Raw genomic sequence first — 17,012 nt, forward strand, 5'->3', positions numbered from 1 at the left:
TATCACTAAAATAAAATGTTAAATTCAAATTAAAAAATAAAAATCATACAAAGAAATTAATCGAGTTAAGAATAAGCTTGAGTGTTAAGTTCCCGGTTTCTAAACGCGTATTTTGATACAATCCATTAAGCTATACCTATATAATAATTCCATATTATATCATGTACAATTTAAATAAAATTTGGTAACCTTTATGTTTTGATACTTATTTGTTTAATATTGGCTAGAATGAATATATTATAACCGTTATAAAAAATGTACGAGTAGGTAACTGCGGCCAAAATATTATATACTCCTTACGCAACAATCGTATAAGTAGCTATTTACTGATAACTAGCGGACGGCCACACGGACACGGCCCTTCGTTTTTATTATGACATTACGGGAAAAACAAAATATAGGTATATATAGGTATACCGTATACGTAGGTGTAGTAGTAGTCTGGAGTATGTATAGGACCCATCGGATTCGGGGGTCCTGCGATTGTTCTCGCAAGCATACTAATATTATTATTCCGTTGGCGGCCGGCCTTTGCCCAACCCGTCGTCGTTTGATATACATAATATGTGCATATAAACTATACAGTACACACACACACACACACACACACCCTGTCCGCCGATCAGCACGCGGGCAAAAGGCAGGTGCAGGTGAGGGAAATCGGCAAGGCCTGGGAATTAACGAGTTAAAAGTTAAAATTAAGTTAAAACGTTAAATTAATTAACTCGTTACTTTTTTTTTCAAATTAACTTTTTACTTAATAAGTTTCTTTTTTTCAAGATTAAAGTGTTAACTTTTAAGTTAATTTTATTTCAAAAATATCTAAATTAAGTTAATTTTCGTCCGAAGAATAATGACAATTTTTTAATGTGTTTTTTTACTTTGATGTATCATTTTAATTTCCCCAGTAATTTTCTTAGACGTAAAAAAAAACTATCTAATAAACTATATTATATGTCTGGAATTTTTTATTTTTGCAAATTAACAAATTTTAACTTTACACTAAGTTAAGTTACTTTTTTTTTCAAAGTTAACATTTAACTTGGCGAGTTAACGAAAAAAAAATACGAGTAACTTTTAACTTAACTTAACTTAATTATTTTAAAAAAACCTTAACTTAACGAGTTAAAAAAAAATCTTTAACTTGTCCAGCCTTGGAAATCGGTATTATTATTTCGTCGTCGTCGTGGTTGTCGTGATACCCGTTGACACGAAAGCTGAGGCACCCCCATTGACTGCAGATGTACCCGCTGACGACGATCGACTAAGTCGAATCCATCAAAAAACAGAAATGAAAAAACCGTATCCGCGCAATGTTCGCTCATAGGTACGGTATTCCAAAAATAAAAGAAAGAAAATATCTCGTTCGGATCGACAACGAAATAATAAACCAGCGGGTCACGCTACAGCCCATTATTATTATCATTACAATGAACATCTATAATATTATTATTTTTATTGTATTGTATTTATTTTATTTGTAATCCGTTCGCGGTATACCCATCGTGGTATACTATACGCTCCACTATACTATCCATCAACTTGGTACATCATTAGAGCGCATGCGAGTTATGACACCCTCTCTTAATTTTACAATCGTGTTTATAAACACGCTGTATAATAATATAAGCTCGCCCCCGGTGGTGCAGCAATGTGTACAATAATATATTATATTATCTGCGTGCGTTGTAGCCTATCAAACTATTGTATAATATTATAATAATATTACGCGTATGGTATAATAATTTGTGCCCTAACTTCTATGTGGGTTTATAATATTATCTATGAGCTGCCACTAAATTTGGTTGCTCTCCCCCCTTTTTTTTATTCTGTAAATACAATTTCTACCAAAAGGAGTGCTTTGATTTTAACATATAGGTAGTATCTTATTTTTCGATTTTCTCAATAGTTATTTAACGCCACGGGAAAAACCACAAACAAGTTACGAATAACCGCTAAAAATAGGATTTTAATTTCTAATGCTTTGTTTATCACCACAAAAACGAATACAATTTAAAAATCACCTAATTCCCACTAGTTATATTATATACAATTGATGGTTACTTGATAGTTACTTCCTGCACCGCTGACCTACTCCACGTCTCCACCCTACTGCACTTATCCGCTTTTTAATATTTAAAATCATAAACTATATAATAATATTGTGTACTATGTATAAAATTAACTAACTAGTTGATTCATTGTATAATATGCCAACCGTGGCTGTTTGCATTTCATGTAAAAGTATGTAAATAATTATTTTGAATTATACCCATGACTTTTTTTTATGATTTCTATCTACTTATTATATTTTGAATTTGTTGTGTAACGGTAAATCACTTAAATCGTGATAAATGTTTTTTAAATAAATTATACATTATACTAATATACAAAATATCAGTATGAGTTATGACTAATGTTATTCAACTAATTATTTTAATAAAACAAATCACTAAAATATTAGTGAAGTCTCTGTATAAATGTAAATTAATATAAAGTTTGAGTCAGAAGTTTTGGTGGAGTCAATAAAGTCCCATCAGAACTGTTTCTATATTTTTAATTTTGTGTTTGTTTTATAGGCATAATATGTATTTGCTGGATAATGGGTCTGCTGATAGGTTTCTTGCCACTTATGGGCTGGAGAGCCGCCAAAGGTCCAACATTGGATGCATGCGAGTTCAGTCGCGTGATGGATTATAACTACTTGGTGTTTTTATACTTAGCGACTATTATTTTACCTGCGTTGTTTATGGCCACTTCCTATGCTCATATTTATACAGTCGTAATAAAACAAGTAAGCATTAAAAATGTAATTTACTCAACGCAAATAAATATAGTATAATAATATAATGCACATTTAATAGTATTTGCGGATGATATAAAATTAAACTTGTCTAACCTATAAAATCTGTTATCAAAATTAATAACTATAGGTACTCTATTATTGTGGTTTGATTGAAAATAATGAATCATATTATATATTATGGTCATTATTTTGTGAATTCAAATATATTATTTTAGACACTAAAAAAAAAATGGGACAGCAGGATACAGACACGATTGAATAGGGTTTTATACATTTAAATTTAATTCCACCATAATAAATTATTATAATATAGATATTAATTATTTGTTATTATTTATATTATTAGTTATTAAATTACTACCGAGCAGCACCGAAATGGGTGAACTTTTTGTCATATATTATTTTAATAAACATTTTTTATATTTGGTGTAGGTATACCTATAAACATTCGAAAAACAATCATATAGCCGCAGTCGCAGTTTCAGTGCACAGTCACAGTTGACAAGTATTAAAGGGTAATTTAAAAAAAAAATGTCTTCTAATGTTTCAAGAATAAAACATATCGGCATTACAACAAGATTTTTTCAATTAGTAAAATCTATTCAGAATCGATGCTAGGTTAGGTATTATAAGACAGGATTTCATCAATTCCGCCTTACATTTTTAATAAGGGAAAATTTACATCATTTCTGCCACAAATGGCAGCAGTATTAACCCATCGACTCTGCCAATTTAAAGTTTTGAGTCTAAACAACTTGAGATATACTGTCTTTCATACCAGTCAAACTAGTCACCATCGAGGGATATGTTTGAATAACAGAAATATAATATCTAAAAAAATAACTTTTACACGGGGTAAGACGGAGTGTTTTTGTTGGGATATTATTTAACAACCGATATTTAAAATATTATATACTTTGTCAACTCTATATATAGGGTGCGTGATTGTCTAAAGAGAACCCGATGCCACACTTATGCGACTTTAGGCCGTAAAAGTGCTAAAAGCAATTTTTAACACGACTGCAGTGGCTAATATAAAATACAAGGTAAATAAAGAATGTCCTGGTTTCTAAAGATCATAACTTCGAGGGTTTTGATCGTTGCGTGATCTGCAGTAAGTAGTTGTCGGATGAACCTGCAATAGTGAGTCTCTAGTTTTTCGACATCTGCCAACAAGTAACAACGCTATCAGACTCTTGAATAACTGATAAAAATAAAAATAATATTCTACAAACTATAAAGGACCGTCGGTTAACTTACACCCGTTACGTGTTAGCCAGAGTTCAAGGCTGAGTTTGGTTTCATTCTTGTGACTAAAGATGTACTCTCCCCCTCCCTAGAGTAATGAACTAATTTGAAAATGTTTGGAAAAAAATGTAAAAAATTGGATAACCTATGGTTTTTATAGGTACCATCTACCGACTGCTTCAAATTTACAATAAGTGTATAATACAATTAGGGTTCTAAAATTTCATGAAATTAATTTTTTTGAAATATTATATTTTGAGGACAGATGAGTATAGGACTCATTAGGTTTTCCCACAACTATACAATTGTCGATAAAAAGGTTGATTATTAAGCGATAAAGAGACTATCGTAAACAGACGTACGTGTTAGATACATAGATATATACAACAAACTAGATAGCCGTCTCCTTCTTGTCATGGAAGTCGGCCGCCACCGTAGTATAAAGACGGCTATCTAGTATTCTAGTTGTTGTATATATCTATGGTTAGATACGACAGACTACGACCATCCAGTTATGATTTTTCCCGACCACTTTACGTTTATACAAATATAAAAATGCGAAATATATGTCCAAATGTGCTAAAAATTGTTCAAATATGCACTTTTTCTTTAAATATGACGAAATATGCAAAATTATGCAAATTCAAACTTGGTATTTAATCTCGTAATTTCATAAAACAAATTTATAACTCATTTAGAATAATCTACGACCACTACAAAAAAACATGCAAATGCAACAAGTCCCGAATTCTACTCATACCCCTAAATATAATACTTTATTAAATACAATATCGTTTTGAAACCATGAAATTGTTTGTGGCACAATATTATATTTATTGCAGTATAAAATCGCAATACCGTTTCAGATCAAACAAATGACGCTGTTGAACGGCGGCCAACGCGGCGGCAACAGTCCGACGAAACTGCGTGTGCTGGGCGCGGCCCGGAAAAGCGAGGTGAAGGCCACACAGAACCTGTCGATAATCGTCGCGTTCTTCGCCGTCTGCTGGATGCCGCTGTACACCATCAACTGCGTGCAGGCGTTCTGCGACGAGTGTCCCGTGCCCACGTCCTTCATGCACGGCTGCATCGTCCTGTCGCACCTCAACTCGGCCGGCAACCCGCTGCTGTACGCGTACCACCTGAAGGACTTCCGGAACGCGTTCAAGTCGCTGCTGCTTTGCAAGAAGAGCCCGGTGCACCGGAACCCCGCGCCGTCGCGGTCAGGCTGCTGCACCACCGTGGCGGCCGTCACCGGCGGTGGCAGCGGAACCGCGGTCAACGGTAACGATTGTTCCGGCAGCTCGTCGCTGACATGTTCGGGCAGTTCGTCCCTGTCGACCGTCGTCGACTGTTGGCGCCGGCCTGCCAAGAACGCTCGGCCTGCCGCCGACGCGGCAAGTTCGGCTGCAGGGGACCCGCGGTCCACTGTCAAACAGCAGGCCCACCACGAGATTGTCGCGTGGCCCGCCGACTCTGTCAACCGCGTCGGCGGCAGCTGCAACGCGATCGCAATAATCGACCCGTCCGCGCCCGTGTTGCTGTCGGTCCGTCAGCTCGCCGAGTGAACATCTCGGCGTTTGCGTATACAATAATACAGTCGACTCTCGGTAACTCGAAATTCTCTACATCTCGAATAAATAAAATTCCCCTTCAAATAACAATAACATTGAGATATTGATAACTCGACATTTTTAGTAAGTCGAATTTTTTTTTCCCCTTGAGCTTCGAGTTACCGAGAGTCGACTGTAATATATATGACTAATGAATATATGACGATAATATTAGGGGAGAGTGGTCCACATTGAGACGAAAATTGGATGATTGTATCTCATTAAAAATAGGAGTACCTACTAAACGAATCTGGGAATAACAGTGCTTATTATAGCGTAATAAATAATTATTGAAAACTATTTAAACCGTTCAAAAAAATTGATTTTTTTAAAAAGTAGAAAATGTCTTATTGTAGTCCATGCATGGTATATAGTATATAGTATTGCTTTATACATATATATTATATACCTACGTATAGTATATGAACAAAACATATTTTGTCTTATTAAAACCCATATATTATTTTATTATGACATGATAGTAATATTATCGTTATCTATCAGTCTATTCATATTATAGACGGGCCAAAACGGACGTATTCATCGCTATTGTATATCATGTAAATAAAGCGATGTTGAGTCCTTCGCTTGATTCATCACTGATGACACTAATTTGTTACCGGTTACTGGTTTAACTTAGGTACATACTTTAAGTCACCTGTACAATATACTTACACATAGGCAAAATGTACATCAATAATAGACATTATGTAGTATGTACACTACATAATAATGAGTTAAACCTACGCATTATACCGCCCCCTCCCCCCCCCCCGAAATTTAATCCTACATACGCCACTGAACAGAAATACGGTTTACTTTTAAACTAATATAAAAATGTGCAAACAAATACTTCGATGATTGAAACTATAAACTGACAGAACTCTAATAGTGCTGCACTACGTAGTATAATACACATAATATAATAATATATACTTAGCTAATATTATAGTGGTATACTTGTATTGGTCAGTACGTTTTGAAAATTCTGTATAATTGGCAATTGCATAGGTATTATTTAGGTAATTATAAACTATTCAAATTTCAAGAATTCACATGAAAAATATCTGTATAATTACTGTAATTTATAACGTTTCAATTCTCGAACGTTGCACTACGGCATCAATTGTATAATATACAGCTACCTATTTTTTTTATAGTTTTAGGTTATTTGTGTAGGTACTTATATAAAAAACATTACAATTCTATAATCAGACCATTTTATTTAACTGTTTAAAAAATGGTCTAGGAGGGATTTTTCTTTAAAGCATTCTGATTTCAAATGTTGTAGAATAATATAGAAAAAAACAATCGTATAAGGAAAGAAAATAATATGGGTACCTATTATAAATAATAAATATAGTCATGTAGGCACAATTAAAAATATGTGTAGGTATTGTTCAATATACAATAAAAATATGTAGGTATATTTTATGTTAATTATGCAGTTGTAGAGTTCCTATAAGTATTTTTAAATTTTAAATTTACACTTATATGAATTGTTAGAAAGATATGAATATTTTAATATTATTATTATTATAAGACTTCAATATCTATGGTTATTACTTATTAGCCTAAGCCCTACGGTGCCTTATATAGTGTAAACTCCTTAGTTACAATATTAAACTACAGTTTTAAATTTCATTATTTTTGATTTACCTACAGCGGCTACAGCTATAAAAAAACATATATATAATATTAAAAGTTTGGTTTTGTAAGATGTAAATACAATATTATATTATACAGATTATAGGTGGGTACATACAAATAAAAAAAAAAATTGAAATTTGATACATTATTATACGAATAGAAACAAAGTTAAAAATATTTTTCTGCATGGAAACCAATATTTGGCTATAGATTTATACCTAACCACCTAGGTACACAAACAATAATTTTCAATGATACCTAGAACTGGATTTTAAAATATAATTAGGTACCTACATTTTTATAAATATTGCAATAGCCACCAATGTCCAATACAATATATATATCTATATATATATATATATATATATATATAAGAATAAGATTATGTATTATACAAATTGATTTAATATTTTACTTCTAGTACCTAGATAGGTAATAAAGTAATTTAGGAACTGCAGAATTCCAAGTCTCGTCTTAAATATTATACCAACGACTTACGAGTCAATTTTTATATCTCTAAAGGAAAAAAGATTTGAAGTTTCAAAAGTTTGCATGTCACCCACTCACCAGCTGTATAAATGTATAATTGCGTATATAGAAACCTACATATTAAAAAAAAAAAAAAATGTTGACATAATTTATTACGTACCCATGTTGTTGGTATATCGTGTTTTATTTTTTAGAATTGTGAGAATATTTACAATTACAAATTGATCTATAGTTATAGGTAATAGTGATACAAGATATTTAGATATATAACTAAACACAATAATATAATAATTAATATATTATCGTAGAAATGGACAATACATTTTTTTTCGATCTTTATTCTTCGAGTATACGGCAATTAGTTTATAGAATTTGATCTTTCTAAAAATTTGGAAAATTATAGTTAGTTTTTATTATATTTTATTCTTATGGTAGCAGTTTTTTTTTATAAATTAATAATTATAAATTTTAACCTTGTTATTCTAACTTTTGTTAGATTGCATAGTTAATACCTACTGAATTAATGTTTTTAGAAAATTAATAATTTGATTGTTGGGTTTCGGGTTTGGTCAATGTTTTGCCCAAGTTGTCTGGTATGTTGATGTGATCGTTAGCGAACGGGGGCATTCTGTTATTATGGTTTGGCTGTACACCGTTCCACTAATTTTACATATTGGTTGGTCGTTTTTTACCATTAGAAAAATACGATAGTTTATAATGTATGCAATATAAAGTTTTTTATTATTGTTTATAGAAATTGTTTTATTTAAAATACGTTATTAATTATTATGGCAAATTTTTAGAGATAAAAACATTTTGTTGACAAACACACAGTGGCGTATACAAGGGGGGCTTGTAGGTGAGATCCCCTCCCATTGGATTTGGAGTGGATAATCTTCCATATTGTGTTTGATGTGAATTTTTAATCAAGTCAAATTATATTCATTATTCCTTATTGTTAAATATTTTACAACCTAAGAAAAAAGTTTTGAGAGGGTGGGGGATTTTCCAATTTTTCCCTTCCCATTTAGCTATGACATTATCTTTTTTTGATCCCCCCCCCCCTTTCAGAAATCATGTCCACGCCACTGCAAACACATAATTTATAGGTTATTACCAACACACAATTTTAATTTTACTTAAATAATAGAAATAAAAATATAGTATACTATGTTTGATACACCTTTAGCTAGGGATAACTGGATAAGTGAGGGAGGGAAAACATATCATAGAGTATTTCAAATGCCCTACAAAAAGGACATTAGTGTATGAAAAAACAATTCCAAGTGCTACTCAAGCCTCAAAATCATAATGCTTAATTATGTATATTATGTTTACAGTCATATTATATATAGGTAGGTACCTATATCATGATATTAGTTTTCACTTTTCACTATTGCAATTATCACGTTTTACCATCATTTTAGTGGACTTACCTAACAAGTGATGATGATATCGGCATTTAGGTCTAATGTCTCGCATGTAGGTATAATATACCTAGCATATTTAATATTATATTATAATATACTATAGGTATTAGGTAATAGGTACTACATATTACTATAATATTATAGGTATTATTATATTTCTAAGCTTTTTCTATGAAATATTATTTCATTAAATGTCTTTAGAAATAAAAAAAGGACATGTGGCAATTTGATCTGACCACCACAAAAGCATACGCCTCACATATAATTTTTGATTTTCAGATTGTAGAATATTCAATATAAATAATTTTATAGGCACATATACATATAAAATAATAATGAATAGAAATTAAGTAAGTACCTACTAAATAATTTAATAAAAAAAATATGACTCAAGTCAAACGTGGAATAAGTTAACCATATCTACAGATAAACCTAACTATTAAATATAATGATAACAAACTGGTCAAAAATATTATTTTTATGTGTTGATAATATATATTATGGATGACTGAACATTATTTGCTATACGTACATACACAAAATAAGTAATAACATTACATTTAAACATTATGATAGGTATTCAATTGAATTATAATTACATTGAATTATAAAAAAAGTGCCTTGTGTAACAGACTTAAAATAATAATTAAAACAATGATAAATGTACATTGTACGTCACGTTGTTTTAAAAAATAACTTTTTTAAGGGACGAATATCTAGAAAAATTAGGTTATTTTTGATATAAATATAAAGTAGGTAGGTAGGTACCACCGTTTTATTAATTTTAATAACAATACTAAAAATATATATAAATATACCCAATAAATTGACTGAAATAAACTTTTTTTAGCTCTACCGTTTAAATTTGTATTTATTTTTTCTATAGGTAACTAATATTATAGATCCATAGGTATTTTATTTTTAATAGCTTGTGTATGAATGAAAAATAATATATTATAAAATACCTATTGAAATTGATCACTGTACTCATTTAAAAGTACCTAGTTTAAGTATTTTATTTTTGTATACAATAAAAAATTACCCAAATAGGAATAAAAGTTATATAACTATAGTAATTACAAATATATTTATACTCGCCAATCTAATATCAATGATCAATTGAGTTTTTTATTTTTGTACTTCCCTAAAAGATGTATGTTTATTTTCCGTTTATATTTTTTATTATGATAAGTCTTTTTTTTTTATTAATTGTGTAATTGTGTAATTGTGTATACCTTATCTATTTGTATTATATTTTACAAAATTAAGTCAATCGCATTCAAAATAAATTTAATTAATATAATATCAAACGGCCTTTTTTCTGATTCACATTCCTGACCTATCGGTTTATGTTTGGTACCTACTTTAAATCAACATAATGGTGTGTGCGTACACCTACAGTTAAGTGTATAAGTACCTACACATACGAAAAATGCATAAAATATAACCTAAATAGGTAATATGTACCTATAATATTCTACTCGAGAATAATAATGTGTTAAACCTATGCATTATACCTATACAGACATGCAGGTTGTGTACAGGTATTTGTGCCTAAACAGGAATACCTATATAAAACTGATAAAAAAATGTACAAGCGAATATTTCGATGATTGAATCAAAGCTGACAGAACTACAGAAGAGTCACTATGCGTGCATAATATTATATACTTAGCTAATATTATGGTCGCATTGGTCAATGGTCAGAACGTTTCGAAAGTTCTGTATAATTATAATATTGTATAATGTATACATAATAGTACCTAATTATACACTATATTCAAAAGTTGACATGAAAAATATTTGTGTAATTTATAACGTTTCAATTTGTCAGCCACTCCCGAAACTTCACTTTTGATTTGATTAGCCTTAACTGCAATTATAGGAAAACAACTTTTTATTTGAATAGGTATAATCATAGGCGTAACTTGGGCTGTTTTCACGTGGGGGCAAAATCAATTTTTGCAAATCTCTACACATTTTCATAATCTTATTTAAATTTTAACATTTTTTTTATAAATACTTTAAGTTTTATACCAAACAATAATAAAATAACTACTTTTTTCAAAACCATAATTAGTATTTATAATTACATACAAATTACAAAGAAACAAAATATTATTACTTAATAAATTTAAAAACATATTTTGATACTCAGGGCTAACATACCGAAAGGTTTTTTTTTGTTTGAAAAATATTTTTCAATGACACTATTACCTTGAGATATCATTTTTAAAAGTTCTAGTAAATTGCCTTGGTTATCACTTTGATAATTTCCATTATGTCGACGTAGTGCGATACATTGTTTAGCACAAAAAAGTAGAGTTTCAAGAATAGTTACTAAGTACTTTCGATTTTCTGCAATAATTTTACTTTGCTGTGAATCTAATTTTTAAGAAATTGAACCAGAATTATCACACAAAGTTTTTTTAAATTCTACTACTTTAACAGAACTTTCAAGGTGAACATTACTTTTTTGGTGAATTTGAATCTTTCAATAGCTTTTTTCCAGTTGTTATACCTTTTGATGGTAAAAGAATCGTCCATTTTCTCAGACTTATAAAAGCCTCGACAGACAAAACAATATGCTCAGTGGCGGTTTTTAGAATTTTTTCTGGGGGGGGGGGTCCTTTAACATTATCTCATAATGTATAAAGACAAAAAAATTTAACCCATGAATAATTACTAAATAAAATTTAATTCTTACATAAAAAAAAAAACATTTTTAGATCTCCCACAATAACAATAATAATATATTATATTATTATATACAATTATACAAATAATACCATCAAGTAACAACAAAATGTAATTTATAATTTTAAATTATTATAACTCGATCATGGCTTTAATTGAATTTTAATTTTTTAATTTAAAAATATACCCATACGTTTTACAACTGAACGTGTAAGCAACGCTTACACTGCTTATATGCACGCCACGGCCACTGCTACACAGCATACGCACACGGTTCGACAATGTACATAATATTATACTACTGTATATTGCTACTTGGCACTTGCTAGCGTAAGTTAAATGAAAGAAAACCATATTATAATTTATTAATTATAATTATTGACATAAATTTAATATTCAAATTTTAAAGAACATGTTGAAATTTGAAAATAATTAATATTAAGAACAATTAAAAATTACATTCACGATACAAAATCATTTACTTAGATTACATTTTAAATTAACTACATATTATTATGAGTCAAATAATATGGATAAAATCTTTGTAAATTAAGAATGAAAACGATTTAAAATAATTATTATAAATTTTACTAACCTGAATAGACGTTCGGGTTCGACAGGCGCGCAATGGCGTCATTTCAATTTTCATTAGACTAGTGCAATTTTTCACAGCTTTTCCGACTCAAAATTTTTTTACTCAGATTCTCCTAGCATAGTGCCATAGTGGTTAACGGGTGGGGGGACGTGTGGTAAATGTGCCGACTTAAGGTTGATGTAAATACTAGACTGGGGCAAATGCCCTAATTGCCCCACCCCAAAAGACGCCACTGCAGGCGCGACGGCTGAAAAGTGATTGTCAGTTTATCAACTATCGCTGCGCGAATGTTCTTCGAATGGCTGAACACTATTTTTATCACAAATAATATATGTTGTAATCGTTAACGTCATAATTTCAGAGAAAATATGGTATTTACCTAAACAGCTGTAGCTAAGATTCTGATATACGAAATAATAAAGATGAAATCACCAAAATTATGTAGGTACAAGCGTACCTATATCCGCATATAAAAATCGTAATCGTAATAGCTATAAAAAAAAAAATTACTGTCAAAACCCAAGCGGCTCGAGTGAATAATGTATCACAGCCTAAACTCGGGATTTGGGAGGGGTCCAGACCCCCTAGACCCCCCCTCCCCGTAAAACCGCCACTGAATATGCTGAATCTATACCTACACTGTATTCAAGCCAACAATATTCTTTAAACCACTCTTTTCGGAACTTCCTTCCATTTTTGACAGGAAACGTTACATCTATTGGTTGAAACGGACCTTTGTTTAGACTGAGAAACATTAGGTATTATCAAGGCTGGGCATTAACGAGTTAAAAAGTTAAAGTTAAGTTAATAAGTTAATTTTATATTAACTTTTTAACTTAACTAGTTAATTTTGGCTTTTCATTAACTAACTGTTAACTTACTAAATTTCTTTTTTAATTAACGTGAAATTAACGAGTTAATTTTTCATTTCAAGAAGTAAGTTAAGTTAATTTATTTTGTTTTTAATTTTATCATATTTCACTACTTCAGTTTATTTATTTCGTTTTCATGTCAAAAAATATTTACCGTGAATTGTTTAAAGTAAAAAATGTATATAATTTGAATTTAACTAATATGGAAACACTTTTGGGTTGGAAAAAAATTAAGTACGTTAGCGTTGTATATAAACAAATTAACTTTTTTTTAACTTAATAAAAAGTTACCAAAAAGTGTGTATTAACTTTTAACTTAACTGAATAAACCTATAGTGAAATTAACTTTTAACTTTTAACTTTGTGTTATTGGTGCATATTAACTTAACTTAACTGAATTAAAAAAAATCATTAACTTGCCCAGCCTTGGGTATTATACGTCATTATAGGTATTATTATTTATTATAGGCCTCAGAACAGCCTGAAATTAACTAATATTATAGTTCAGTTTAGTCAATGCCCCCACCAATTTTAGGCTGTGGGGGTAGTTGCCCCCATTCGTCCCCGCCAAGTTACGTCTATGGGTATAATATAACAAACCTATAGGCCTCCTCCTAATCTATATATAATATATACAATTACTTGTTCTAGCCAGTGGTGGATATATCATAGTTCTGGGGGGGGGGGGGGGGTGAATTAAAAAAAAAGGTCACTAAATGTATTGTGGGTCGCTAAATTTAAAAAAAATTCTCAAAATGGGTCGTACAATAAAAAGTTTGGGAAACTCTCCTCTATGTCACTTGTCCCGAAATTTCATGGAGAAAAAAAAATATTATACAAGCGAAAAATCAATCAGCAGATAACAACAGTATAAATATTTAAATATTTATAATCAATGGTTATAGGCTAGAGACAATATTGTAATAATGTATAGTGGTGGCGAAAAGCCCAAGGGGAGGGGCGCCCCCCCGATATCCGCCACTGGTTCTAGCTCAGTAATTAATCATCGCCTAGCCGGAACCGCTGAAGCTATGAGTATGAAATTTGGTCAGTAGTTTTGTTTTGTGATGTAGACACCCACAAAGAAAGGATTTTTCAAAATTTAACCCCTAAAGGTGTTAAAAGGGTTAAAAGTGGTAAAAATGAAAAAAAACACCTAGCTGGAACCACTGAAACCATGAGTATGAAATTTAGTCAGTAGTTTTATTTTATGATGCAAAAACCCCTAAGATATGATTTTTTAAAATTTGACCCTACAGGGGTTAAAAGGGGTAAACATGGAAAAAATTGATAGACTGATTCATTTGCCTTATCATCAACTTCACTGTGTATGCAATCTAACGTAGGTAAATTGCTTATCGGATAATATAGGGGAAGATGGAGGAATTGCGGCCACCTAAGCGGGAGCACGTGTATCTCCAGTAATAAAAATCCAAATAATTTACTATCGCTTACTATAAAATTGTTAGCTACTACATATTATATAAGTTTCAAATTTTTAAAGCGAGGTGTAATACTTTTTTTAACATTTTTTTTAAAAATGCAAATTTCACACATATAAAACACATGCAAAAAGATAGGGAAAACATATTTTTCTTAAAAATCATTATTTTTTGAAATAATGGTTTAAAATAAAAGTTTCTTCATATAGATATTAGAAAGATACTGAAAATAGAGTATAGATAATACTGAGTTATATCATTATTTATCAACACACATTATATTCATTATAGGTATTATATTATATATACCTACTGACTGGTATTTCTTCTTTTGACAAATAATTAGAAAATATTTTTTCATTTATAAACCATAATATACTTCTACATGATTTGAATGCATAATCATAATCTCCATATTCTGTTTTATATGTACATATATAAAGTAGAAATATATTATAAATATTTTTGCCTTAATTGAGATTGCAACTTGCAAGACATTTTTTTTAGATAAATTATCTCTAAAAACTAATTGTACACATTTGAACGTAAAAAAGTCTTTTGATAATATCGTTTTAATAAGCTGAATAAGCTTTTATCATTCTTAAAATGTTTGTATTTTCAACATAATTTTAGATGAACTGGATTATTGGATAACAGGGTGACCGGTATTCCCCCATTCTACCCTACTGCTCGTATACGCGAGACTCACGGGCAACTCCATGCGAGTTGGCTAAAAATTAAAATGTAATATGATTTTGCTTCAATATGCACAGCGGCCACAGCGAGTTACACCTAAAAGGAGTTAATTAATCAACATTTTTTTCTGGGCAACGTTGGGTTATTCAGCTAGTTGTATATAAATAGTAAAATAGGTCGAGCGCTTGAAGACGTAAACAATTTTTTATTCTCAAAGATCAATTTAAGACTGTATTTTAAAATAATCTAATAAAAAATGATGTAGGTAAAGGATTAAAATTATAATTACTTAGAAACCCTATATTATATATATATTCATATTTGGGATAATTACCTATACATATTATTGCCAAATACTGAGTTATATAGGTATTAAAGAATACTAGAGAATTTAAAAATATTCAAGCACTAAATACGTTTGATTCCTCCCTTGTTAGATCTAAGTGATCTAACTTAGAGTTTGGATGGTATATATGGGGTAAAATTTCGACAGACTAACTGGTTGACAATGTTCAATATAAATTCCTAAAATCAATTGCTTGCCGTTAAAATTTACCGATCTCCAGAGACTCTAGTAGCGGACTCATACAAAAAAATTTGTACCGACTCTATTTTCCCGAGAACGCTTACGCTCTGTAACCTAATTTAGTAATTTGTAATGATGTTGATTTTTTTTTATGTCTCGTGGACCGTCGTGTATCAGAATGAAAGCTTTGTCTTTATTTTCAAGTTAAAACCATTTATTATACCTTTCACAATATGCGTTCTGTACCTACTTATTTAAACCAAAACTTTATATAGTGCCTACAGGGGCGCCATTTGGGGGGGGGGGGGCAGGGTGTGCACTCGCACACCCTATAATTTTGTTGTCCACAATTAGCCTAGGCCTAATTAATACTATGGCCAGATGGCCTTCAATTTGCCAATCTTTAATTGTGCATGCACCGCGGCTATTCACTGATAATCATAAATAATATTATAATATTGTGTTCTTTAATTTGATAATTGATAAATTGATATTGGTATCACTTTATCCACTGGCACACACTAATATGTGTAAATGGTAAGTGGCTACTGACAGGGGTGGACTGGCTATTTTTGGCCCGGGGTGCAAAATTAATTAGGGGCCCGTAATTTTTTTTCAAACCTACCTAAATTTGGAAAGAGCCCTTAGTTTTATAAGTAAATATAAAAAAAAAATTAAGAATAACATGTTGTTTATTTGTAGAGATGTTGAAATATGTTATTTTATTTTGTATAATACCGTATTATACCGTATACCGACTTTGGTAATCGGGGGCCAGGGGTGCTACTTGGTGTATAGCACCCTGGGCCAGTCCGCCCCTGGTTACTGATAGACAAAAGACATAATAATAATAATAATAATAATATGCATCTATTCTATCTATAAATATCTTTACTATACACTATACAGTATATACACAGAATGTATGAACGGTAAAATGTAATGTGT

The 17,012-nt window shown here is 30.8% G+C and overlaps 2 protein-coding genes across 2 annotated transcripts in view; both read left to right on the top strand.

Moving 5' to 3' along the window:
- LOC100570822 (adenosine receptor A2b-like) overlaps positions 1-6,263 on the top strand; it is a 45,442-nt gene extending 39,179 nt beyond the window's left edge. Inside the window, exon 3 of the mRNA XM_029488626.1 lies at positions 4,921-6,263. Within this exon, the coding sequence (XP_029344486.1) occupies positions 4,921-5,622 (702 nt within the window). The 3' untranslated portion in view covers positions 5,623-6,263. The remainder of the gene's footprint in view (positions 1-4,920) is intronic.
- On the top strand, positions 2,351-4,480 carry LOC115033892 (adenosine receptor A3-like). The gene is made up of 2 exons (XM_029488627.1): positions 2,351-2,794; positions 3,239-4,480. Exons 1-2 carry the CDS (start codon positions 2,603-2,605, stop codon positions 3,248-3,250), a joined length of 204 nt encoding a protein of 67 aa, XP_029344487.1. The 5' UTR covers positions 2,351-2,602; the 3' UTR covers positions 3,251-4,480.
- Positions 6,264-17,012: the final 10,749 nt, after the last annotated feature.

Source organism: Acyrthosiphon pisum, chromosome A1, assembly GCF_005508785.2.
Source record: "Acyrthosiphon pisum isolate AL4f chromosome A1, pea_aphid_22Mar2018_4r6ur, whole genome shotgun sequence".
Lineage (NCBI taxonomy): Eukaryota > Metazoa > Arthropoda > Insecta > Hemiptera > Aphididae > Acyrthosiphon > Acyrthosiphon pisum.